Genomic DNA, 27,895 nt, shown 5'->3' with positions numbered 1-27,895 from the left:
CTAGGATTATGAAACTTCGTAGGTAGATTGATAATGGCTGGCAGATGACCCCTGTTGATTTTCAGGTCAATAGGTCAAAGGTCAAGGTCATGGTGACCCGAAATAGTAAAATGATTTCCGGATGATAACTCAAGAACGCTTATGCCTAGGATCATGCAACTTCATAGGTACATTGATCATGACTCGCAGATGACCCCTATTGATTTTCAGGTCACTATGTCAAAGGTCATGGTCACGGTGACTTGAAATAGTAAAATGGTTTCCGGATGATAACTCAAGAATGCTTATGCCTAGGATCATGAAACTTGATAGGTAGATTGATCATGACTCGCAGTTGACCCTTATTGATTTTCAGGTCACTATATCAAAGGTCAAGGTCACGGTGACCCGAAATAGTAATATGGTTTCCGGATGATAACTCAAGAACGCTTATGGCTAGGATCATGAAACTTCATAGGTACATTGATCATGACTGGCAGATGACCCCTATTGATTTTCAGGTCAATAGGTCAAAGTTCAAGGTAACAGTGACAAAAAACATATTCACACAATGGCTGTCACTACAACGGAGAGCCCATATGGGGGGCATGCATGTTTTGCAAACAGCCCTTGTTTCATTTAAATTTGTTTCGGATGGCTGGAATTCGCGAGGGTCGAATTATCAAATGACTCAAACTGTTTCTACTGTCCCAGTCACAAAATTCACATGTTCGTTTGGCTGTAACATGGTCCGGAATGCATAATTCTGTTAAGCGCTTAAGAGGTCTTGATTGAAGGCATGCCATAACTGTCATCTACTCAATGGTTAATTAATTAGAGTTTTTGTAGATGCAGCATCATAATATGAACTAAGTCAACTTGATGGAATAGAACACTTTGTATCTATATGACAATTCATTAATAATTCACAGACTGACATCATTTCATTAAAATAAAAATGAATAAATAAATACATGTGGTGCTTTTTAATGTTTTCAGCAATGTGTACATGGTGGCTATGCATGTTTTGTTTCTTAGTGTTGTATCTAAAATGTACCTGTAAGTGCGCTACACACAAATGTGCAGTCTGCACAGACTAATCTGGGTAAACACTTTACAAACATGCATTTAGCCTCATTTTTCCAAAACATTGCTCATATAATTCTCTGAATTTCAACTGAAAACATTTATGATTTATTCTTAAATTCAGTTAAATCAACACTACCTGTTGGTTGAGATGGGTATTGTGGCAGGAAATGACTTCACAGGACCCTTCATGAGGGGCGGTCTTCACAGCCAGCTGGATGTGCGGGGGAGGCGGTGTGTGCAGAACTTCGCAGGTTGGATAAGACATTACAGGAATGTTGACAAGCACCCGTTTCTGTGTGACCATATGGTGAGAGTTAACCTTTTATCACTCAGAGAACCACTTTATATCGTTTAAAATTCCTCAGAAAATTACATTAAACTTCAGACTTTTATTACTAGAATCAAGTTTTAAAGGCTTCATTTCCAATCCTAAGGTATTTATGAGCCTTTTTTTTTTTTTAAAGTATAGCAACGACAAACTCTTGTGAAAGTGTATAATGGCTGTGCTCTGTGAAAAAGGGGTTTAATGCATGTATGTAAAGTGTCGTACCAGAATAGCTTGTGCTGTCTGCACAGGCTAATCAGGGATGACACTTTCCGCTTTTATGATATTTTTGGTTTCAAGAAAGTCTCTTCTTAGAAAAAAATCAAGTTGAGGCGGAAAGTGTTGTCCCTGGTTAGCCTCTGCGGACTGCAGAGGCTAATCTGGGACGACACTTTACGCACATCCATTTAACCTCCTTTTCACAGAGTACAGCCCATAATTTATTTCCTTTGTTGTTTCCTCACAAGTATTGGATACGTTAGTTGTGTCCTGTTTTTGTCCTTGCGTTCATTAAAAGCTGTTTGTGTTTAAATTCATTTATTTTAATTTGATTTTTTCCACAGGCTTAATGAGACTTGCTTGGTAGAATCAGAATTTGGCGTAAAAGTCCTGGTTTCTAGAATGGTTCCAGATTTGGCATTAAACCATGGACAATCAGATGTGCTAGTAAGACACTATGTCCCATATGTCAAAGCAACCTTTATATGTGTTAAGCATCCACTTATTGGGTACGCAATCTTATTGGCTGATTCTTTTCTCCAGCAACGTGACCCGAACTTTCGGCAAGCAGTCTACCACAGTAGGAACTTCTACAATGAACGAGGGACACCTGATGCCCCACCAAGAAAAGGCTTCTATTCTCAAGTACTTTCATACATTGTCTTTTTTAATAACAACTCTTTAGGCACAAGCTTCTCTGGGACAACACTTTAGGCACATGCAGTTTTCTCTGGGACAACACTATAGGCACATGCCGTTTTCTCTGGGACAACTCTTTAGGCACAAGCTTCTCTGGGACAACACTTAAGGCACATGCAGTTTTCTCTGGGACAACACTTTAGGCACATGCAGTTTTCTCTGCGACAACACTTTAGGCGCATGCAGTTTTCTCTGGGACAACACTTTAGGCGCATGCATTTTTCTCTGGGACAATACTTTAGGCACATGCAGTTTTCTCTGGGACGACACTTTAGGCACATGCAGTTTTCTCTGGGACAACTCTTTAGGCAAAAGCTTCTCTGGGACAGCACTTTAGGCACATTCAGATTTCTCTGGGACAACACTTTAGGCACAAGCTTCTCTGGGACAACACTTTAGGCACATGCAGTTTTCTCTGGGACAACACTTTAGGCACAAGCTTCTCTGGGACAACACTTTAGGCACATGCAGTTTTCTCTGGGACAACACTTTAGGCACAAGCTTCTCTGGGACAACACTTTAGGCACATGCAGTTGTCTCTGGGACAACACTTTAGGCACAAGCTTCTCTGGGACGACACTGTAGGCACATGCAGTTTTCTCTGGGACGACACTTTAGGCACATGCAGTTTTCTCTGGGACAAATCTTTATGCACAAGCTTCTCTGGAACAACACTTTAGGCACATGCAGTTTTCTCTGGGACAACACTTTAGGCACATGCAGCTTTCTCTGGGACAACTCTTTAGGCACAAGCTTTTCTGGGATAACACTTTAGGCACATGCAGTTTTCTCTGGGACAACACTTTAGGCACATGCAGTTTTCTCTGGGACAACTCTTTAGGCACAAGCTTCTTTGGGACAACACTTTAGGCACATGCAGTTTTCTCTGGGACAACAATTTAGGCACAAGCTTCTCTGGGATGACACTTTAGGCACATGCAGTTTTCTCTGGGACGACACTTTAGGCACATGCAGTTTTCTCTTGGACAACACTTTAGGCACAAGCTTCTCTGGGACGACACTTTAGGCATGCAGTTTTCTCTGGGACAACACTTTAGGCACATGCAGTTTTCTCTTGGACAACACTTTAGGCACAAGCTTCTCTGGGACGACACTTTAGGCACATGCAGTTTTCTCTGGGACGACACTTTAGGCACATGCAGTTTTCTCTGGGACAACACTTTAGGCACAAGCTTCTCTGGGACAACACTTTAGGCACATGCAGTTTTCTCAGAGTGAGGCTCATATATATTCTGATGCCAGATGATAGAACAAAGATATTTTCACTAGTGGCTGCGCCACTCTTAAAGATTTTATTTTCTATGATCACTTGTGAATTTAAATCAAAATTTAACCAAATCCAACAAATATCCTCTATAAATTACACTTTATTATAAAGCACTATTATTTTTTATACGCCCGTTTTAAAAAAACGGGTCGTATTATAGTTTCACCTTGGCGGCGGGCGGGCGGCGTCCACAGCAGTTTCCGCTCTTTAATTCAAATTGTTTTTATCCGATCTTCACCAAACTTGGTCAGAAGTTGTATCTAGGCAATATCTAGGTCAAGTTCGAATATGGGTCATGCTGGGTCAAAAACTAGGTCACAGGGTCACTTAGTGCATTTCAAGCATTTAGCATGGTGTTCGCTCTCTAATTGAAGTAGTTTTCATCTGATCTTCACCAAACTTGGTTAGAAGTTGTATCTAGACAATATTTAGGTCAAGTTCGAATATGGGTCATGACGGGTCAAAAACTAGGTCACAGGGTCCTTTAAACCATTTCAAGCATTTAGCATGGTGTCCGCTCTCTAATTGAAGTAGTTTTCGTCCGATCTTCACCAAATTTGATCAGAAGTTGTGTCTAGACAATATCTACATGTAGGTCAAGTTCAAATATGGGTCATGCCAGGTTAAAAGCTAGGTCACGAGGTCACTTAGTGCATTTCAAGCATTTAGCATGGTGTCCGCTCTCTAATTGAAGTAGTTTTCATCAGATCTTCACCAACTTGGGCCAGAAGTTGTGTCAAGATGATATGTCGTTCAAGTTCAAATATGGGTCATGGTAAAGTTATCAAGTTGTTCAAAGCCTTAAAACGGGCGTATCTTGTGACAGTTTGGCACTCTTGTTTTTATTTACTACATGTACAAATGCTAAATTAGATTTAGATGCTAGTACTTCATTTAATGAACATTTGTGGAAATATTTACAAAAATGACTTATCTGAATGATCCATCTGACCTGATCCAATACTGAAACCTTCTCAGAGTAAAGACATGGCTTGCTTTTACGAATGAAATTACTCATGTGTTTAAAATGTCAACCAGTTGAAATATATGTAAACAAAGGTTTTAAAACGTGCTGGACATTTAGTTTTGATGCTTAATGGAATTTTCCGTTCCTAGATGGTAACATCCCTAAAGGTCCATCCTATGGTATTTACATTTAGCAGTTGGTACGTTATGCCAGAGCATGTTCATGTATTAAAGATTTTAATGATCGTAATCTTATATTAACGAAGAAATTGCTAAAACAAGGTTTTTTGTATCATAACCTAGGAAGTAAATTCGCTAAATTTCACTCAAAGTATGGTGATTGAATTTCAAAATATAATGTTTCTTTAAAATGGCATTTAACTGATGGAATTTCCCATCCATCATTTTATGGAGATGTTTTGAAGCGTGTTTGCAAATTAAAATGTTTATATTAAACTTTTCAATTTAATTAACTCGTTTTTAACAAAAGGATATGATGCTAACGTACTTAAAAACAGTTGTTTGTTAGTTTTCGATTCACTATATCTTTCTTCTCTTAAAATTTGGAATCATTAAAGTGATATTATGGGCATTTTCAATGTTGAACATAATTGTGTCTTTGTGTCGTATGAACAAATCTGCATGAAAACTACATTTAGACTCACATCGTACATCGAATCATGAATTTCAGGGGCGTCTGTCTATAACACAATTTAAATATGCGTAAATAAATACAAAAAATATAAAACAACACATAACTATAAAAACAGGACTGAATGCCTAAAAGTTAACCTCAACTTTTACAATTTCGTCGATATCATAAACACCGCGGGCGCCAGTCTAAAGCACATGGCATAAATCAGCGTTAAGTTGTTTCCTGTGGCTGCAGGTTTTTACAAGACATTTGTTCTATTGTGCATTCGCACTGGATAATCTTTAACTCATATCTGTATACACCCCTGAAGAAGTCATACGACCAACTTTCACAGTTGTAATCTACATGCATAGGTCATTGGGTTTATAGCGTTCTATTTTCATTTTAATTTCTCTCTGACAGGCGTTTCTTGTTTGATTATTTTTTTTGCAGTCACATAAACAACCAAGCAATGTAATATGGATCACCCATTATTGCTGCTTCTTCCTGTATTTGCGCGATGATGATCTGAATTATTAACTTTATGATGCTATATTCCTAAATCTTTTTCTATAAAGAAGGAATGTAGTTGACACTTGTTCGTAGTTTCATTTCATAGTTCCACAAAAAGTTGTAGCTCTGTTGCTCTGGTCTCTTGCCTACCATTGAGTAATTAAATGGTAATTAAATTGAATGCGTTTTAATTCCCTTTTATTATTGTTTAATTTGAGTTACAATGCTATGAGGTTAAATTTTATTTACACTTAAATGTATCATGAATATTGCTGGGCCAAGTGTGAGGTTGAGCGCTCTAAAACCGGTTTAAACCCCCAATGCTTTGCATTGACCGTTCCAAGGCGGTGACCCCAGCTTTATTCATTTATGTGTTATGTATGTTGTTTGTATTGTGCTGTTTTGTGCTGTTTTTTCAATTGGTCACTTGCCTTGCCTTAAATAAAGGACCAACTAATTGTGTATAATGAGAATTCAATACTGCTCCAGCAGCTGTAGTTTCACTTCTTTATATTAAAGTTACGGCAAAACGGTAAGAATGTTTTTCATACGTTTTATTGAATTATGTTACCAAGGTCCATGAACTTTGCCGGGACTATGCCCTTTTCTCCATGGAGATTTCAGTTCTGGATTGGGTCAGATCAATAACGAGTAGGTCATGCACATTCTGTATTGTGTTATTTCTTAAAAATTAATTCGAACCAGTATTTGTAAAAATATTGCAAGATATGTACATACAAATGTATCCAGAAACAAAACTAATTTCTGCATTTAATGAGACTGAGTTCAAGGAAATCGCTGCACAATTGATGAAGTAATGGTTGTTCAAAGCAATGCAACCAGTGTTGGGTCATTTTGAGTAGAATTCCAAACATAAATATCTGATAGTGATTTTTTTTACAGAGAAGTTGATTTTACATTATAACTTGATTATTTTTCATTAAAAATTATGTTTTTACTAATTGATATCATAGCCACACACTAACCACCTGTGCTTTAGAGGGGAATTTCAAGGTTCTTACTTGAGAAACGAATATACACCTTTAAGGTATTTTGACTTCAAATCAACCCTTGAAAACCAACTGATATGTTTTAATAATGATATTTAACTTTTTTAAGACAGAGTTTGTAATTGTTGTGCATCATAACCTGTATGCAATTACGGGAGCTGCATATTTTCTAGGTAATTGAGGAGAACATTCACTCAGGCAAGTTTCCCACCAACCTGATGAGCATGCACAACAACTTTTACTGGTACAGAATGCTGCTTGAGGACACTAGCCCCGGGGCCCCAAGTGTGGAATGTGCGTTGACTCAGCTCAGGGCGTACGTGTACCGTATCGTGCTACCACGGCATGAACAGATAGTCAATGAGTACGGACGGTCACCTTATGAGAGCTTCAGGAAAGCTGAGGTAATTGTGTGTAAATTGGTATACAGTCAATCTTGTAGATGCGAACACTTGATTGAAGCGACCTTTGTCTAATGCGACCACTTTGAATTCCCCCCGATTGTTTACACTCTATTTTGACATTTAATTAAGTGACTTTTGTCTTACATGACCAGCGACCGCTTATTTTCTAGTATTTTGATGTCCAAATATTCGATTAAGCTACCAGGTGGTGATAAAATTTGAAAAATTTGATGATGGTTAAGGGACAAACATGATCGCAGATATATCATCAGTTTAATGTAATCAAAGGAAAGCTGATTCCTGTCAAGAAGCCATAAAACTACACTTGTAGATAAAATTTGCTTCATATGTCTTACACAACATGCTTAACCAACCGTGTAATAGCAAGTGCATAGGTCCGTCTTTTTAATCGTTTACCGAGAAGGACGGTGGAGTTAACGGTTAAAAGCTCTAAGCGATGCGTTGATATTAAACAGGTGATTCACGCATGTTCAGTCCAAATTATTTGCAATTGTAATATTATTCGAAATAAGCTTTGAAATAATGAATACATTTGTCTCGGCTTTCTGCGAAAGGATGAATAGTTCAGATATACAAACTTCCTGTAGATTTTCAAAAAAAGGTGAAGGTTTGTGTTTATGAAATTCTTAAAACACATTTAACGTCAACTACGGCAACAGTGTTTTGTTGGATTTGATACAGATGATGATTTTTTTTTTCCAGAATGTTTTTTTATTATTATATAGAAACCATTTTATTAAGAGACCACTTTTGGCAATTCTCTTTTGTGGTCTTTTAAAACAAGATTTACTGTATTTTTACTGGTACTTCTACATAACTCAATAACTCAGATGTTGTTTTTTATCCCCGCAGAACTTTCGGAAGGGGATATAGTAATAGTCTCCGTCCATCCGTAAGTAAGTCCGTCCGTCCGAAACTTTGTTCAGAGCATAGCTCCAAAAATATTCAATGGATTTACTTTGCTTAAAATATAAACGGATGGCAACTAGGAGAAGTGCAGTGACCAAGAACTATAACTCTATCTCCCTTAGTAATTGAATTATCTTTCTTTATATAATTTCAAAGTAATTTTTTGTCCGGAGCATAACTAAAAATCTACTGAAGGGATTTACTTGAAACTTGAAATATAAACAGATTGCAAGTAGGAGAAGTGCAGTGACTAAGAACCATAACTCTATCTACCTTAGTTTTTGAATTATCTCCCTTTATATAATTTCAAAGTAAATTTTTGTCCAGAGCATAACTCTGAATCTACTGAAGGGATTTACTTCAAACTTGAAATATAAACAGATTGCAAGTAGGGGAAGTGCAGTGACTAAGAACCATTACTCTATCTACCTTAGTTTTTGAATTATCTCCCTTTATTGAATTTCGAAGTAAATTTTTGTCCGTAGCATAACTCTAAATTTACTGAAGGGATTTACTTGAAACTACAAATATAAACAGATGGCAACCAGGAGAAGTGCAGTGAACATTAACTATAATTCTATCAGCCGTAGTTTTTATGCCCCCTTTCTAAGAAAAGGGGGTATATAGTTTCGCACTGTCTGTCTGTAAGTCTGTCGGTCTGTCTGTCACACTTTTCGTGTCCGCTCTCTATTTCAAATAGTTTTCATCCGATCTTTACCAAACTTGGTCAGAAGTTGTATCTAGACAATATCTAGGTCAAGTTCGAATATGGGTCATGCCGGGTCAAAATCTAGGTCACGGGGTCACTTAGTTCATTTTAATAACCTCTTTTCGTGTCCGCTCTCTAATTCAAATAGTTTTCATCCGATCTTTACCAAACTTGGTCAGAAGTTGTATCTAGACAATATCTATGTCAAGTTCGAATATGGGTCATGCCGGGTTAAAAACTAGGTCACGGGGTCACTTAGTGCATTTCAATAACAACTTTTCGTGTCCGCTCTCTAATTCAAATAGTTTTCATCCGATCTTTACCAAACTTGATCAGAAGTTGTATCTAGACAATATCTAGGTCAATTTAGAATATGGGTCATGCCTCGTCAAAAACTAGGTCAGGGGGTCACTTAGTGCATTTCAATAACTTCTATCAAAGCGTTTATTGGGGGCATATGTCATCCTATGGAGACAGCTCTTGTTGAATCTATCTTTATTTAATTTCATAGACAATTTGTATCCATTTTGTCCGGAGCATAACTCTAAATCTACTGAAGGGATTAACTCTAAATCTAATGAAGGAATTAACTTGAAACTTTAAATATAACCAGATGACAAATTTTGGAAGGGGATGTAGTAATAGACTCTGTCCGTCTGTCTGCCATCTGTCTGTCTGTAAGTCCTTCTGTCCGAAACTTTGTCCAGAGAACAACTCCAAATCTATTCAATGGATTTACTTTAAACTAAGAATATAAACAGATGGCAACTAGGAGAAGTGCAGTGACCAAGAACCATAACTCTATCCACCTTAGTTTTTGAATATCCCTTTATATAATTTTAAAGTAAATTTTTGTCCGTAGCATAACTCTGAATCTGCTGAAGGGATTTAGTTGGAACTTAGAATATAAACAGTTGGCAAGTAGGAGACGTGCAGTGACTAAGAACCATAGCTCTATCTACCTTAGTTTTTTAATTATCTCCCTTTATTTAATTTCAAAGTAAATTTTTGTCCAGAGCATAACTCTAAATCTACTGAAGGGATTTACTTAAAACTTGAAATATAAACAGATGGCAACTAGGAGAAGTGCAGTAAACATGAACCATAACCCTATCGACTTCAGTTATTTAATTATCTCCCTTTATTTTATTTCATAGCAAATTTGTATCCGTTTTGTCCGGAGCATAACTCTAAATCAACTGAAGGGATTAACTCCTCTAAATCTACTGAAGGGATTAACTTGAAACTTCAAATATAAACAGATGACAACTAGGAAGAGTGCAGTTACCAAATACCATAACTCTATCTACCTTAATTTTTAGCTCATCTATTTTTTGAAAAAAAATTATGAGCTATTGTCATCACCTTGGCATCGGCGTCGGTGTTGACGTCCGGTTAAGTTTTGCGTTTAGGTCCACTTTTCTCAGAAAGTATCAATGCTATTGCATTCAAACTTGGTACACTTACTTACTATCATGAGGGGACTGGGCAGGCAAAGTTAGATAACTCTGGCGTGCATTTTGACAGAATTATATGCCCTTTTTATACTTAGAAAATTGAAAATTTTGGTTAAGTTTTGTGTTTAGGTCCATTTTATTCCTTAAGTATCAAAGCTATTGCTTTAATACTTGCAACACTTATTAACTATCATAAGGGGACTGTGCAGGCAAAGTTATGTAACTCTGACTGGCATTTTGACAGAATTATGTGCCCTTTTTATACTTAGGAAATTGAAAATTTGGTTAAGTTTTGTGTTTAGGTCCACTTTATTCCTACAGTATCAAAGTTATTGGTTTCATACTTGCAACACTTATTAACTATCATAAGGGGACTGTGCAGGCAAAGTTATGTAACTCTGACTGGCATTTTGACGGAATTATGGCCCTTTATACTTAGAAAATTGAAAATTTTGTTAAGTTTTGTGTTTTGGTCCACTTTACCCCTAAAGTATCATAGATATTGCTTTCATACTTGGAACACTCGCAAACTATCATAAGGGTACAGTAAAAGGACAAGTTGCATAACTCTGGTTGTCATTTTTACGGAATTATGGCCCTTTTTTGACTTAGTAACTTTGAATATTTGGTTAAATTTTGTGTTTCGATCCACTTTACTTCTAAAGTATCAAGGCTATTGCTTTCAAACTTCAAATACTTTCATGCTATCATGAGGTTACTGTACCTGGCAAGATGAATTTTACCTTGACCTTTGAATGACCTTGACTCTCAAGGTCAAATTATTAAATTTTGCTCAAATTGCCACAACTTCTTTATTTATGATTAGATTGGATTGATACTTTGACAAAACTACTCTTACCTGACATACCACAATAGACTCCACCCAAACCATCCCCCATGCCCTCCCCTCCTCCCCCCCGAATCCCCCCCCCCCCCCGAATCCCCCTCCCCCCTATATTTTTTTTTTTTTTAAAGATCATCTCACAAATGACCACCACACCCCAACACTATACCCCACCTTCCCCATCCCCCCCCAACTTTTTTTTTGAAACGGATAAAAAACACAAAAATTTATTTTTATTATTTTATTTTTGAAATACTGTCCAACCATCGCACCCAAGAATCCCCTCCCCACCCAAACCTCTATTTGACTTCAATTCGGGACAGAGGCATGCGTAATTGTTTTATGCGAACCAGTCATCAATTTACTCTAAATTTACATTGATGCAATAGGTACAAATTATTTTCTGAAAATCAGTCAAAAATGAAAGTAAATTTTTATCAAACTTCAATATGTATCGATCAGCGATCAATTTTTTTATATATTCAAAACTGGTGTTTTGACAGGTTTTTTAGCCTCAGCTGGTATAATACACAGAATACTGCGTAACAGAATCTTTAGACTTGATTTGGGCCAGGAAATACACATGCATTCGGCTTTTAATTCACTAAAATGCATCTATAGCAAGCAATTAGAACCCCTTATTATATAAACACCATGGTGTGAATGCCCGATAAAATCAATAATTTGCTGCTATGCATTCTGCACTGATCACCACTCGACCAGTAGATATGGTTTGTTAATTATGGGGCAATAAAGGGATTAGCAATGGTAATTTTAGCCAGACAGAGTTTGAATAGCGACTTTTATTGTGACCTTATAGAACATTATGTCGTTTTGTACGAATATCGGGACAATTTTAGTCACATTGGGACACCGGGACAAACACCCCCAAAACAGGACTGTTCCGCCAAGATCGGGACGTCTGGCATGTAGGCCTTAACTTGATTTTTGCAGAGAACAAACTTCCCTTAAACAAAAAATTCAAATAAAGTGGAAAGTGTCATCCCTTATTAGACTGTGTGGACTGCACAGGCCTATCTGGGGTGACACTTCATGAATATGCATTTAATTTAACTCTTTCAGTGCGGGAACCAAATTTTGAAGGCCTTTGCAAACAGTTTGGATCCAGATGAGACGCCACAGAACGTGGCGTCTCATCTGGATCCAAACTGTTTGCTATTCTGATAGTATTCTTTGAAAAAAAATTGAAGAAAATGCTAATTTTAGAAATTCATATGACAATATTTTAGCAGACGACAAATTTCCCAGCATGCAAAGGGTTAAGCCCTGTTTTGCCAGAGTGAGTCTTATTTAAATTTGTAGATCAATGCCATTGATGATGGTAAGGCCCCACCCCTACACAAGATACAGTCTGACAAGATATTCAATAACCTTCGCACCTTTCATCAGATCATGTCCTGTCAGGAAAGAGGTAAGTTCCATTAACCCTTTCCTGCTAAGAAACAAGTGGAAACAGCTATTTGCAACCGGCTTAAATCCAGAACAGCCACTGAGTGATTCGCAGTCTGTTCCGGGTTAAGGCTGTTTGCTGCTCGACTCTGAGTAACTCGCTGTCTGTTCAGGTTTTATGCTGTTTGATGCTGGTCAGTATCTTTAATGTAGGAAATGAAGGCTTTAATACTAGAATCTCGTAAGAACTTATTTTAATTTTGATTTTTGTAAGAGACTACAAACATGTTAAAGTGCATACCTAAGTGGTAATGTGTTAAAATACCATAAAATTAGCCCTGAATTCAACATGTTTATTTTCATCAAAAATCAAACATCATACATTATCTTACTTGAGTTACAGTTGGGTCGGTTTTCTGAGTAGTCCCAGTACTGTCTTTACTTGACATTTCATCTGATACTTTCTTTTTCTTTTTCTCAAAACAGGTAGTTAAAACTATTTAGATCCAACGTCGGGCATATTAGAATGATCTTTTGTAACATATACTTAGTACTGGTTTTACCTAGGAAACAGACTCGAGGAGGAACCAACAAAACCCAAGTTTTTGATAAATTATCAGCATGGTAAATTTAAATGTCAATGTTTCATGGGTAAAAACCTGTCAGTTATCCTGAGGGATTTATTTTTAGCGTGTCAGTGATGTCTTAAGAATTGTTTTTTATGTCTTTTAAGGGCACCTGTTTTCTCAATTTTATAGCCAAATTTCACAGACAGGTTACAGGATAAAAAATGAACTTTTAATCAGCTTGTTCATTGTGCTTTGATAGCATGAGGTTTTAAATGACTTTAGTCAAGTGTTTGTATGTTAAATGTCCGTGCCTCTTATTTATTCTGCTTCTGGCTTAAAGGTCTCTATTAAGTGGTACATTACCGGTAAGTGTCTGTATTTTATGAATTTATACAGTGCCCCAGATAAGCTGCGTATCTGCGTCTTTCACCCTATTAAAATGTTTAAAAACGCAAAGAAATACAATATCATGCGTATTGAAAACGCAACCAATTTGACTTTTACGCAAATTCGTCAAATTTGATGCGTACAATAGCTTCGATCGAAAATGCTTTGCTCATTTTCGGTATTTTCTCTTTGGAATTATTTTCGAAACGCGGCGACGCTTTTATTCAGAAAGCGCCTGGATGACGGAGCAGGAAATCAGTCAAAGTTATTTAAACGCTCTGTGGACTAGAGTTCATAACTTAATTACAGCGTTTACGACAACATACATACGTTTTCATTCTGATTTAATCCGTCGCTCATTGTGCATGTATTTGTAAAGCGTCTGTTCTTTCAGTTTCTACTACAATGCGAAATAAAAATGTCTAAGAGAGGTCGAAAGACGTCCGCGATTGTTGCGCCAAAATATCAGTCGATCACAAACTTTTTGAACCAAGAAAGCAAGAGCCAATAAATGCCGAATCATTCGTGTTAACATTCTTTTTAAGTTTAAAGTTTATATTATGGACTGTTTCAAGGGTTAAAGATGTTATGAAACATCTGTTTATTAAAGTTAATTATAATTGTTTACAGTTTTATTGAATCAATAAAAGTGTGCAGCTTCAACAGATGTAAAGCAGAAATGATTATAAGGTATGCAATTATATAACTAAGTTTACCCTATTTCAAGAATGAAATCACCCTATTTTTCAAAATCAATGGGTGAAAACCCTATTTCCCAAATAATTATCTGGGGCACTGATTTATAACGATTTTTCACTTATTATCAGGAATGGGCTTATTTACAAATAGCTGGAAGAACACTGCGTTAAGGAAAGTGATTTAAACACAAAACATTTTAATTGCAAGGTCAACATCATATTCTTAAAAGCACTGCAAAGTGAAGATAAGAAATCACAATATGTTGCCAATTTTGGACTGATCAGATGATCATTATTGTGATAAATAAAAAAATAAAATTGAATAAAACCTTTACCACTTACTGGTAGATACGTATTTTGACGCATTTTTGTAGTCCTATAGAAAGTAACATTTAATTAAATACCTTTCTTACTAGATTCAAGTTTTAAAGGGGCCTTTTCACAGATTTTGGCATTTTTTAACTTACTCATTAAATGCTTTATATCGATAAGTGTAAACATTGGATCGTAAAAGCTCCAGTAAAAGATCAAGAATAAAATTAAAAAAAGGAAAAGAACATTGCCCGGACCAGGTTTCGAACCAGTGACCCCTGGAGTCCTGCCAGAGTCCTGAAGTAAAAACGCTTCATCCTACTGAGCTATTCCGCCGTGTACACATACTGAACGTATTTTATACGTTATATAAGCAATCTTCGTAGTTTCACAAAATTTAACGACAAAAACAGAACTCTCCAAATTATTCAATCGTTTCGCGTTGCAACGCTTTATAATTTTTAGGTTTTAAAATCGTCAAAAGATGCATATAATGGCTATATTAGACCATGGTAAATGTTCAGTATTACTGTTTCCTCACAAATATCATAACTAAAACGAAAATTTGCGAATCTGAAACAACTTTTTTCAATTTTGTCAATTTACCAAAGCGTGACAAGATCCCTTTAAGGCTTCATTTCCAACCCTAAGATGCTAATGAGCAGCAAACAGCATAAAACCTGAACAGACTGCGAGTTACTCATAGACTATTAGTCAGGTTTATTATCTTTTCATATTAAAAAGCACTTGGGTTTTAATACATTTAGTTATAATAATCATAGTCAGTTAAGTAGCTTCCACAATGTCCATTATATTTAAAATGTTTATTTTTCTCGAAGAACGGTAACCAAATAGGTTCTTTATAACAATAGACATTGCAGTTTAATTTGCTGTTTGGAGAGAGATTGGTATTTCTTATTAAAAAGTTGACCACAAGGTTTTTAACCACAGTATTTAAAGAAAATTAAAATGCAACTCTTAATTGGCATACGTTTGATGATTTTTTCGCTTTAATTTGATTATATTTTGATTTATTTTTAAACAACAAAAATATACCCTGCTGACTCTAAATGAGCCTTAAATTAAGTCATTTAATTTGTATTTGAGTTGCATCCCTTTATCTACAAATGATTATATAATTCCTGGTATGAGTAGAAACCAAACTTTTATCCATTGTTTTTGATACGGCAAAATTACTTATTATTTCTTTTCTTTTAGTCCTGTTTATTGGCTTTACTTTTTGTAAAAAGCAGGATTTGTTTATATTTAATCAAATTGACAGATGAAGTGTTAGCCTTGCAGCAATAGCTGAATAATTGTTGCACTCTTATCATTTGCTTATTTAGTTATGTGTAAGAGTAGTCTCCCATGACAAGAAAACATTGACTTTTTAGCTCGACTATTATATACAAAATATAAATAGTGGAGCTATCCTACTCACCCCGGCGTAAGCGTTAGCTTTAGTGTTAGCGTGCAAATGTTAAAGTTTTCGTACTACCCCAACAATTTTCATTGTCCCTTGACATATTGCTTTCATATTTTGCATACTTGTTTACCAACATGACCCCAACCTATAAACAAGACCAGACAACTCTATCAAGCATTTTGTCATAATTATGGCCCCTTTCCCACTTAGAATATGCAGCAAATGTTAAAGTTTTCGTACTTCCCCATTTATTTTCATTGTCCCTTGATATATTGCTTTCATATTTTGCATACTTGTTTTCCAACATGACCCCAACCTATAAACAAGAGCAGACAATTCTATCAAGCATTTTGTCATAATTATTGTCCCTTTTATACTTAGAATATGCATATTATTGATAAATCTATGTTAAAGTTTGAGTACTACCCCAAATATTTCCTATATCCTTTGACATATTGCTTTTATATGTTGCATACTTGTTTACCAACATGACCCCAACCTATAAACAAGAGCAAACCACTGTATCAAGCATTTTGACATAATTATGGCCCCTTTTACAAGCATTTTGACATAATTATGGCCCCTTTTACACTTAGATAATTGAACATTTTGCTTTAATTACCGTAACTTCTTTATTTATGATCACATTTTATTATTACTTTGACAAAACAATACTTACCTGAATACCACAATGGATTCCACACAAACAATACCCCACGCCCCTACCCAGAATCCCTTCCCCCCCAACCCCCCCCCAATTTTTTTTTTAAACATCATCTAATAAATTACCACACCCCACATTATACCCCCCTCTCACCCCCACCCCCCTAACCCCCCTCCCCACCCCCCCAATTTTTTTTTTTAAACATCATCTAATAAATGACCACACCGTGGTGTAATGGATATGGTGTCTGCCTAGCGACCGGGAGGTCACGTGTTCGATCCCCACCGTGGGAGCGTTCTTTCGATCTCCCCCAAAGACACCAAGTACTGGTTCTAGGCCCAGGAAACAGACTCGAGAGCGTTTATATAAGCCTTAGGCTTTCGATGCAATCGAGCTAAAATAAATAGGTTTAAACTAAATGACCACACCCCACATTATACCCCCCTCTCACACCCCCACCCCCCTACCTCCCCCTTACCCCCCCCCCCCATTTTTTTTTAAACATCATCTAATAAATTACCACACCCACATTATACCCCCTCTCACCCCTCCTACCCCCCTACCCCCCAAAAAATATTTTTTTTTTCCTTTTTTTATTTTTGAAAGATTGTCTAATAAATGACCACACCCAAATTATACCCCCTCTCAATCCCCGCCTCCCCCCCCCCCAAATAAAAAATTATTTTGTTCCTTTTTTTTATTTTTGAAATATCGTATGATAAATTATTGATTATGAACAATTTTCCCATGATGGCTTACGTTATACTGTCAAGCACTCGAATAGTCGAGAGCGCTGTCCTCTGACAGCCCTTGTTATTATTATGATACACAATGAGTCACTCAGTTTGACATAAAAAGTGTAATTTAACTTAAAGATGCTTGTTAAGCATTAAAAAGACGATTTAACGTAAAAATGCATTTTTGCCAAAAAAAAATGAATGTAACATTAAGGGAGAGTTTCATATAGAAATTGCAATGTACTATAAAGAGATCATTTCAACAGAAAGTGCAATATAACTTAAAGGGACAGTTTTACATAGAAAGTGCAATATAATGTTACTGTAATGGAGCAGTTTCACATAGAAGGGACCGTGTAAGTTATCGAAACATTTTTACATTTTGTTATTGAAAACTTATTTTTTTAACTGTCTAGTCTTTAATTTTATTTCATATTTTTAGGTTTTACTAGCATATTGCATGAGCAAAATAAACCATTAAATGTCAATGGGATATAATTAGTGGTCAACAAGTCAAAGAGTGAGTAGTTTTAAAGACTGCTTGACACTTTCGCACTCAGAAGCAAAGTGAACATTGTTATATGCAACCATCAGAAAACCAGAACAGCCTGTAAAATAAATCACAGTCTGTTAAGGTCTTATGCTGTTTGCTGTTCATCAGTCTCTTAGGGTTGGATATTGCCTATCTGAGTGGTTAAGTGTTGAATCACCACATATTTTAGGTCCAGAAGCAGTGAACTGGTTTGATCGTTACGGTCGAAAGAACGGCTTTATTGTGTACATTCTGCGTTTTTTTATCGTGTTAAACTGGGGCCGTAATCTCCACATAACGGACAACGAGTTTCTAGCCCTGGTGGCCATGATGTTCGGAAGACAGAAGGAGTCCCATTATCAGAGCATGGCCATCTGTCCAACTGTGCGGTGTGTGACCATAGGAAATTGGATGCAGGTATTTGTTTTGCAATAAGTATCACACCAGTCAGTAAGGGTATCACGTTTAAAAGTTTAAACAATCGCGTTTCGTGTTGTGCTCACAAACGTTTACAAAAACAGTAAACGTTTAAACGACAGTCAATATCAACATAATCCATTTTATTTCATTATGTTACGACGTTGCAAAGCTTATTAACAGCTGCTGAAAAAGACTCGAGGGTGCCAGATGACACTTATTCACAATACCGAAACATAACAATACACCATATACGGACTAGGCGTCTTGAATATTTGAGGCGCGTCGGCACGAAGTGCTCGAGAAAAAATTTCCTGCCATTTGTTGCATGAGCATGCCCCAAATCGTCTTAAACATTTGACGCTCGTTGGCACAAAGTGCACGAGTAAATTTTCCCGCCGTTTTTTCATTGGCATTCATTTTTAGAGATATGGGGAATGAGACAGGTCGCGGAAAAATTCACCGTATTGGATTTAAAAAAAAAATCAATTTGAAGTATGGGGAAAAGAAAAGTTTAAACGTAACTTGTGTGCAACCAAGTTGTTGTACAAAGGGGAAAGTACAGGGACCATGGCGAACCACATGAAAATTGTGTGCCAGAAACTGCCGTACAATTGGAGCGAGTGTTTTCTGCTGCGGGATCTACCGAAACTAAGCTCAGGGCTTTCCCTAGTCTCTTCATCAGTGGACAAACTGGTGTTTCTCTACAAAGCTATTGAGTAAACCTTTACAGACGACGGATACACAAGTCACGCCAGCGAGTCCATTCTTGCTGAAGCAAATTTAATGAACAGATACTCGTTTTGATGTACATCTTGTTAAGTAAAACATCGAAAAATTTTAGAACCGGATTACTCTTATTGAAGAAATGTGGTTTGGATATCAATTGGTCTTTTTTGCAAAATATAACGGCATGTACCGGTAAGTAGACAAAGTGTAACCCAATGGTTTGATAACGATGAGAACAGTCGGTTTTAATATGACGTCTTTGCGCGAATGGGATCTGCACTGGATATAACTTCTGAAAATAATAACTACTTTCAGTTTGGAAATGCGATGGCACTGATGCTTTTTAAAGGAGCACAGGGATACCGTTTAAACGATAATTTTGTTTATTTCATTTCGTTTAAACGTTTAGAAAAATCTGTAAACGTGATACCCTTACCAGTCTGTAGGTACATTCGTAAAAACATCCCTAAGCTTTTGTTTTGAAGTCCTCTTTAACAACTGGGTGGATCGCGCTCATACTTTCACAGTTGAATGACCCTTAATGTGTACTTAAATATACAGGAAGGAATTTGGCTGCAATAATTAATGGGCAAATTTATGGTGCTTACTGTGTTTTTCTACCGTATAATATATTATTATATAGATGCCAAAAGCTTGTGTTTTTTTTTTTACTCTTCTTTAACTAATGGGTGGATCTTGGTAAAACTCTTTCAGTTGAATAACCTTCAGGGCTCTTGCTACCTATTGCAATTTTGCCAAATAATCAATTAAGGTGAAGGTCATGGGGCTAATCAATTAAGGTGAAAGCCATAGGGCTAATCAATTAAGGTGAAATTCATAGGGCTAATCCATTAAGGTGAAAACCATAGGGCTAATCAATTAAGGTGAAATTCATAGGGCTAATCAATTAAGGTGAAAGTCATAGGGTTAATCAATAAAGGTGAAATTCATCGGGCTGATCAATTAAGGTGTAAGTCATAGGGCTAATCAATTAAGGTGAAATTCATAGGGCTAATCAATTAAGGTGTATGTCATAGGGCTAATCAATTAAGTGGACTCATAGTCATAGTGGTCAATTAAGTGGTAAAAGTCATAGTGGTCTGTAAATGTAAAGTTCATAGGTACAAAAGTCAAATATCAGTGACATAAAGACCCATAATAACCATGCTTTTAGTAGACTAGATAAAACACCATCAGAAGATTGGACCCTGTATTTCCTAATTAATGGATATTACCCGGTATATTTATTGACTGAGGTAAATCAAATCTGAAATCCCCTCTGAATGGTGTTTACAAAAAACTATTCAAACCAATTAAATAAGGCATGTATTTTTGTCTAATGTGGATTTTTAGTAAATTTTGGCTTCAAATTATGTTCTCTCTCATTTTAATCCCTCGCCACAAGCAGAGGGATATTGTTTTGGCATTTTCTGTCAGACCATCCGTCTGTCTGTAACATGCACATTTATTTGGCAGGGGATATCAATTAAAAAAACTTAATAGGCATAAAATTACTAATAATTGACTGATATTTGCAGCGATAGCTGTTTTCTTGCAGATTTAACAAACATGGTTGCAAATGCACGTTTGTTAACAAACGTCAAGGGGCATAAACGCAATACTGCGATGATAAGGGTCGAAGTATACCAATATTAAATTCCTTTTATTATAAATATGATGGTATAAAGTCTCCTACCAGACACAATATGATCTATGTTTTGATATATCAGCCATTTTCAAGTAGTTTTTTATATATCAATGTCCAGTCTAGAAAATGACTACACTGGACTTAATATTAACTGTTGGGATGGGTATTGGAGCATAAGAGCCGAGCCATTACCATTGCATGTTTTCATTCCTCATGTTTTTAGTCCCCTACTGGTTTTACCAGAGGGGACTTATGGTTTGCGCTCCGTGCGTCAGTCAGTCTGTCAGTCCGTCACACTTTTCTGGATCCTGCGATAACTTTAAAAGTTCTTTATATTTTTTCATGAAACTAGATAGATGGCAATATGGAGAGTATGCACGTCATTTCATTTCGTTCCTACGTCAAGAATTATGGTTGCTATGGCAACAAATAGACTAGAAATACTGCTGAAAATGGTGGTTTTCTGGATCCTGCGATAACTTTTAAAGTTCTTAATATTTTTTCATGAAACTTGAAACATGGATATATGGCAATATGGACATTATGCACGTCATTTCATTTTGTTCCTACGTCAAAAATTCTGGTTGCTTTTGCAACAATTAAAAAAAATTCTGAAAATTGTGGAATTTCTGACAATGGTGGAGCCGGTAGGGGACTTATATTGCTTGATGTTAATCCTTTTTGCTCCTCTTAAATTTAAACTATTTAATTTAACCTCTTTAATAATGACAATTAGGGGATTGATAACAGAAAAGCAAATACAAAATTTGCTAGAAATATTAAAAATTCACAAATATATACAGGCCTCTATGAAAAGGGGGTTTAAACTTTAATTCATGTGCCAGATTAGCCTGTGCAGTCCGCAGGGGCAAATTAGGGACGACACTTTCTACCAACACTGGATTTTTGGTAAGAAGAGACTTTCTTTGAACCAAAAATATTATTATAAAAGTGGAAAGTGTCGTCCCTGATTAGCCTGTGTTGACTGCACAGGCTAATCTTGGATGACACTTTACGCACATGCATTTAACTCACTTTTCACAGAGCATGGCCTATATATTGGTCCAAATTATTAACCATCAGGCATGTCAAGGACATAGACTATGATTTGTTATTTTTTTAAACAACTGTTTAAATATTACTGTACTAATTTTGCATTATGCATATTGTTACATGCCTATTTCATGAGGATGTGGTCACACACACCTTCACCAATAATAGTCCTCTGCTACACCTTCTGCTGTTGCTGTGTATTTCCTATTGTTGCAGTTACTTCTTCGATGTCCACATCTACCACTACAGCCAATACCACGCCTGCCACATTAAATTTATTGTATATTTCCACAGGATATTGTGATTATATATCTTTCGCAGGACCTATATCGGCATGCCCACCTGATGCTGGGAAGTGTTTTACATGTGAGACATGAGTTTCCACTGCCATCAGAGCTCTTTTCTGGATCTGTCTGGACAGCCATGTACATGGTGGCACAAGATGAAAGTAAGGCGTAAATGTTGGTTATGTGTATCAAAAAAAATAAATATTATTTTTATGCATATAGCAGTCGCAATGTCCATCTATCTGTCTGAGGATAACATCCTTTCACTGCCATAACTTTGCCATATATTGAAGGATTAAAAAAACACTTTTAAATCATTTTCAGACAAAATGCTCCAAATGACACCCATCTTCCTCTCTCAGGTATTAAGGTCACATTTAGAGGTCAAAGGTCAAATGTAGCATTTAAACTGCTTGAAAATTCCTGTCTCAGCCATATATTTATTAATTTAAAAAAAAATTACACAAATGCTTTTAACACCCTTCTTGTTACTGTAAAGTTCAAGGTCATACTTAGTGGTCAAAGTTTAAATTTGGCTATATTACAGCTTGTGCTGACTTGACTTAGTGATTCATCATACAATTTTAAAATAAATGTCTCCATACCTAAAAGGTTAAGGTTACACATAGAGGTCAGAGTTCAAATTTTAGCATAATCTACCTGTTTTGACGGAAGTGGGGGTTTGATGTTGGGGCATCTATGCACTATGAATGCATGTCTAATTGTTTTTATTTTATCAAAACATGATTATAGATTTATGCACTGAACAGCACTTATAGCCTGACTCTTACGCTATCACAATTTGCCATAGAAATGTTCTCACATTGTAGCCTTTATATTGATATTAATAGTTACGAGGTTAAAAGTGTTCTTTTCATGACCCCATCATTGAAAGCAGGGTAATGAAGCATTTATGATCTCTTTTTTTTTTTACAGATTTTTAAATTAAAAAATGTAGTTAAATGATTTTGCCTAACTTATGTAGAACATAAGGAGGTGTAAAACACAAGAAACAAGTTGTACACAAAATATAGCCTTACACTGGACCATGGAGGCCGCTGAACTTAACAGTGTTGTTTGATATGATGTGTAAGTGTTAAATTTAAAAACAGTTTTTGATAAATCATTACACATGATTTATTATTTTAGTACTTTGGTCGAAGTGTGTCCATGATTTAGCCTTAGAATCAAGCCTTTCATCAACAGAAACATTTCAGCTATCAAATTGCTTTGATTGGTAGTCAATATTTTTTTTTAGCTTGTTACTATGCAACATATTCAAATGAAATCATATCAAATGTCACCAAATGAGTAAGTAGATTTTGTTTTGTTGTTTTTAGACAGGGTTGTGTCCCTTTTTAAATCACAATCCTGATTCAAACTTGTTTTGTCTAAAAATGTAATATTTCTGTTTATATCTTAACAAATGTCTGTCGTTTCAAGGTCCAGGTGACACAAGTTTTGTTATATGTGATAGTAGATGTTAATGGTACTGTCAAATCTATTTGTTTTTAGTGATTGGCGTATTTTTATCATTTAAAGACGATATGTTAAAGGCTTTAACTACGATGCTTGCTAAAAGGTCAATGTCAAATGTATATAATAGGCTTTATGTGTAGCAAAGATTACAAAGGATTGGTATGTACATGCTGTTTTAAATGTTCTTATGGGTGTCACAAAATCTTGTTTCTGTGTCCAGTGAAATATAGCCGGGGCATCTTTGTCCTTCTGACATATTTGGAGTGTTAATAAATATTATTCGTACAGCTTTCAGACAGGCCGCCAGACAGGTGCCCGTGGAGATGTTGTATCAAACACAACAAGAGATGAATGCTGTCATCAAGGAAAAGAAACACATGATACGCCATATTGTGGAGCAGTTCTTCCCCTTCGAAGATTGAGACCTTATTGCAAGCTTTTGCCATGGACATTCATAGCCATATCCGGTTTTCAATCGGAAACATCGCTATCAATATGAAAGCTATTTTAAGCGAATCACATATAGATATTGTAATTGACAAAAGTCTAATGAGAAACATGATTAGCCCAATTCTGTCATTTTTCCGAAATACTCGGCTATTGTCAGTGGGAAAAAGCGATGGCAGTAAATGTCATTTCAAACAAGAACCACCGATATAAATAATCTGCATCTGTGCTCGTTATTCCCAGGCTTTTAAAAGCATTGGGATATTGAATTGATCTTCGCTGTCTGTCTGTCTGTCCTGGCCAATATCTCCTCCTACACTATTAGCACTAGAACCTTGAAACTTACACACATGGTAGCTATAAGCATATGTGTGATGGTGAGCTATCTGGAATTTTGATCTGACCCCTGGGGCAAAAGTTATTCGTAAAAAACCCCTCTTTTTACTAACATTATGCGACGCACATGATAATAACTTTTGCCCCAGGGGTCAGATCAAAATTCCAAACAGTGCACTGTCGCACATATGCTCATAGCTACCATGTGTGTAAGTTTCAAGGTTCTGACCCAAGGTACCCAATCTCAACTATGTATGGCCCCATTACCAACCCATGGGCGCCCGGCCCACATAGACCACGCCCACCCAAAATTTTGTTTCAACATAACTTCTTTATTTATTCACCAATATAATTCAAATTAATTCTCAACATCTCTTGTGACAACACAGTCTATCTCGACCATCCATGCTAACATTACCCACCCTGGGGCCCCACCAACATAGGCCTTGCCCACCCAAAATTGCCTTTTAATATAACATCTATGCAGCGTGGGGATATTCGTTGGCCTCTGAAGCACCATTTTTAGCTCACCTGAGCACACCGTGCTCATGGTGAGCTTTTGTGATCACCTTTTGTCCACCGTGCGTCGTCCGTTGTGCGGCATTAATATTTGCCTTGTTAACTCCCTAGAGGCCACATTGTCCAATCTTCATGAAATTTGGTCAGAAGATTGGTCTCAATGATATCTTGGATGAGTTCGAAAATGGTTACGTTTGCTTGAAAAACATGGCTGCCAAGGGGCGGGGCATTTTTCCTTATATAGCTATATAATGGTTATAGTAAAATCTTGTTAACACTATAGAGGCCACATTTATTGTCCAATCTTCATGAAACTTAGTCAGAAGATTTATCCCTATAATATCTTGGACGAGTTCAAAAATTATGCCAGTTCGTTGAAAAACATGGCCACCAGGGGGCGGGGCATTTTTCCTTATATGGCTATAGTAAAACCTTGTTAACACTCTAGAGGCCACATTTATTATCCGATCTTCATGAAACTTGGTCAGAAGATTTTTCCCAATGATATCTTGGATGAATTTGAAAATGGAAAACTATGCTTGAAAAACATGGCTGCTAAAGGGCGGGCATTTTTCCTTATATGGCTATATTTGGCTATAGTAAAATCTTGTTAACACTCTAGAGGCCACATTTATTGTCCAATCTTCATGAAACTTGGTCAGAAGATTCATCCCTATAATATCTTGGACGAGTTCAAAAATGATGCCCTTTGGTTGAAAATCATGGCCGCCAGGGGGCGGGGCATTTTTCCTTATATGGCTATAGTAAAACCTTGTTTACACTCTAGAGGCCACATTTATTTTTCGATCCATGATACTTGGTCAGAAGATTTGTCCCAATGATATCTTGGATGAGTTCGAAAATGGTTTTGGTTTCTTTAAAAACATGGCCACCAGGGGGCGGGGCATTTTTCCTTATAAGGCTATATATGGCTTTTGTAAAACTTTGTTAACACTCTAGAGACCACATTTATTGTCCAATTTTCATGAAATATGGTCAGAAGATTTGTCTTATTGATATCTTAAATGAGTTCGAAAATGGTCACGTTTGCTTGAAAAACATGGCTGCCAAGGGGCAGGGCATTTTTCCTTATATGGCTATATATGGCTATACTAAAATCTTGTTAACACTCTAGAGGCCATATTTATAGTCCGATCTTCATGAAACTCAGTCAGAAGATTCATCCCAATAATATTTTGGAGTTCAAAAATGATGCCGGTTGGTTGAAAAACATGGCTACCACGGGGGCGGGGCATTTTTTACTTATATGGCTACATAGTAAAACCTTGTTAACACTCTAGAGGTCACATTTATTTTCCGATCATCATGAAAATTGGTCAGAAGATTTGTCCCAATGATATCTTGGATGAGTTTGAAAATGGTTTGGTTGCTTTAAAAACATGGCCACCAGGGGCAGGGCATTTTTCCTTATATGGCTATAGTAAAACCTTGTTTACACTCTAGAGGCCACATTTATTGTCCAATCTTCATGAAATTTGGTCAGAAGATTGGTCTCAATCATATCTTGGATGAGTTCGAAAATAATTATGTTTGCTTTTAAAACATGGCTTTCAAGGGGCGGGGCATTTTTCCTTATATGGCTATAATAAAATCTTGTTAACACTCTAGAGGCCACATTTACTGTCCGATCTTCATGAAACTTGTTCAGACGATTCATCACGATTATATCTTGGATGAGTTTTAAAATGCTGCTGGTTGGTTAAAAAACATGGCTGCTCTTGTTGCCAAATTGAAAAGCCGATATGTGCTTTTGAAAACGGCCCTTTCTCTGATTTTTATGTGATACCACTGTCATAATGGTACAGATATGACCAGATAAGACGGAAAATAAGTTTTGTGTGAGGTTAATTTACTGAGTCTTTTAATCAGCGTTTATTGTTACATTGTACGAATTTGTAAGCATAAGAATAGATTGTTAAATTCTTTTGTAAAATCTGAATGTAACTTAATTTCAATGTTCCATTTTTGCATGTTTAAAAGCTCTTGTTCTGAGGATTATCTCTTTTAAATAATTAAATCACTTGCTTACAATCACAAAATAATCCAAATATTTTGCTTGGTTGTGTTGATTGGGTTGTGTTGATTGTTTTCTTCAGTACAGTTACATTTTTGGTTTAAACTTCATATAAGAATGACAGAGCGTGTTAAATCTTTGAATGCTTGTAAAATGCCTCCAGATGACGAACCTGTAGCGATCTTTGTGCTGAGAGCGGTTGTGTTCTTCTGATTAATCCACAAGAAGAAGACATGTCTGATTGTTTAGTGCTATTATTAACGTTTTAAGTTATCATTATGTTAATTATTGGTGCATTAGTATATGTGCATGCTAGTATACTTTACTATACCTAAAAGGGGAATAAACAATATTTTTTAAATAATGTTGTTTTTTGTATCGCTCATATCAATTAAAATCACGTCTTAAAATGTTGTGACATATTTTGTGATTGTGCGCTTTTTACTGTGGACTGAGAGTGAAACTTTTTGATTTCCATGTTTAGATAAATAATAATTATTATCCTCAATAAAACCCTAGTAGCAAACAGCCATATAGACACTTGATATTCATGAACGTCTGTATGCGATGAGAGGTTTGTATTTACTTGTTATCACAGAATAACAGTTCGTATAAAATAACGTAGAAGACCAGTTTAAAGAGTGCTGATTTGGTTGTAATTGATAATAAGGGTATTTGTTTCCATTTAGATTCTCCAACCATTCTGATAATCGAGTTGTAAAATTACCCTTTGACAAAAGGGTATAGTGAAACAAAATTTATTCTGAAAATGTAATTGCCCTTACTCTTTTTCAGTTATGCATTGAGGATAAAAAACTATTAACTTTATTAATGTTTAAGAACGATTAAATATGTTATTTCATGGTACATGCCAGTTGCAGTGCTTATTGTCTTCTTGTGTTTGTTTTAATAGATCAGTATTTTTTAGCTCGGCTATTTTCGGAGAAAACCCGAGTGATTGTCATAGCCAGCTCGTCCTCCGTCGTGGTGCTAAAACCTTAACATTGGCTCTAAAATAAAAGTGCTTCCACCTACAACTTTGAAACTTCATATGTAGATGCACCTTGATGAGTTCTACATGCCACATCCATTTTTGGGTCACTTGGTCAAAGGTCAAGGTCACTGTGACCTCTAAAAAAAATAT

The 27,895-nt window shown here is 36.3% G+C and overlaps 1 protein-coding gene across 10 annotated transcripts in view; it reads left to right on the top strand.

Moving 5' to 3' along the window:
- The window catches only part of LOC127841801 (uncharacterized), a 32,080-nt gene extending 4,462 nt beyond the window's left edge, over positions 1 to 27,618 (top strand). For 9 of the 10 annotated variants that reach the window (XM_052370883.1, XM_052370879.1, XM_052370878.1 and 6 more), the window contains 7 exons: positions 1,190 to 1,375; positions 2,156 to 2,257; positions 6,896 to 7,126; positions 12,390 to 12,498; positions 17,992 to 18,218; positions 21,970 to 22,096; positions 23,703 to 27,618. In XM_052370883.1, the coding sequence (XP_052226843.1) occupies positions 1,190 to 1,375; positions 2,156 to 2,257; positions 6,896 to 7,126; positions 12,390 to 12,498; positions 17,992 to 18,218; positions 21,970 to 22,096; positions 23,703 to 23,836 (1,116 nt within the window). In that variant the 3' untranslated portion in view covers positions 23,837 to 27,618. Of the gene's footprint in view, positions 1 to 1,189; positions 1,376 to 2,155; positions 2,258 to 6,895; positions 7,127 to 12,389; positions 12,499 to 17,991; positions 18,219 to 21,440; positions 21,505 to 21,969; positions 22,097 to 23,702 lie in introns of all 10 variants that reach the window. The other variant, XR_008031333.1, reaches the window with a different exon arrangement.
- The last annotated feature ends 277 nt before the right edge of the window (positions 27,619 to 27,895 follow it).

This window comes from Dreissena polymorpha, chromosome 8, assembly GCF_020536995.1.
Source record: "Dreissena polymorpha isolate Duluth1 chromosome 8, UMN_Dpol_1.0, whole genome shotgun sequence".
NCBI lineage: Eukaryota > Metazoa > Mollusca > Bivalvia > Myida > Dreissenidae > Dreissena > Dreissena polymorpha.
The sequence above is the reverse complement of the archived record's forward strand: the minus strand, read 5'-3'. Positions and strand labels throughout refer to the sequence as shown.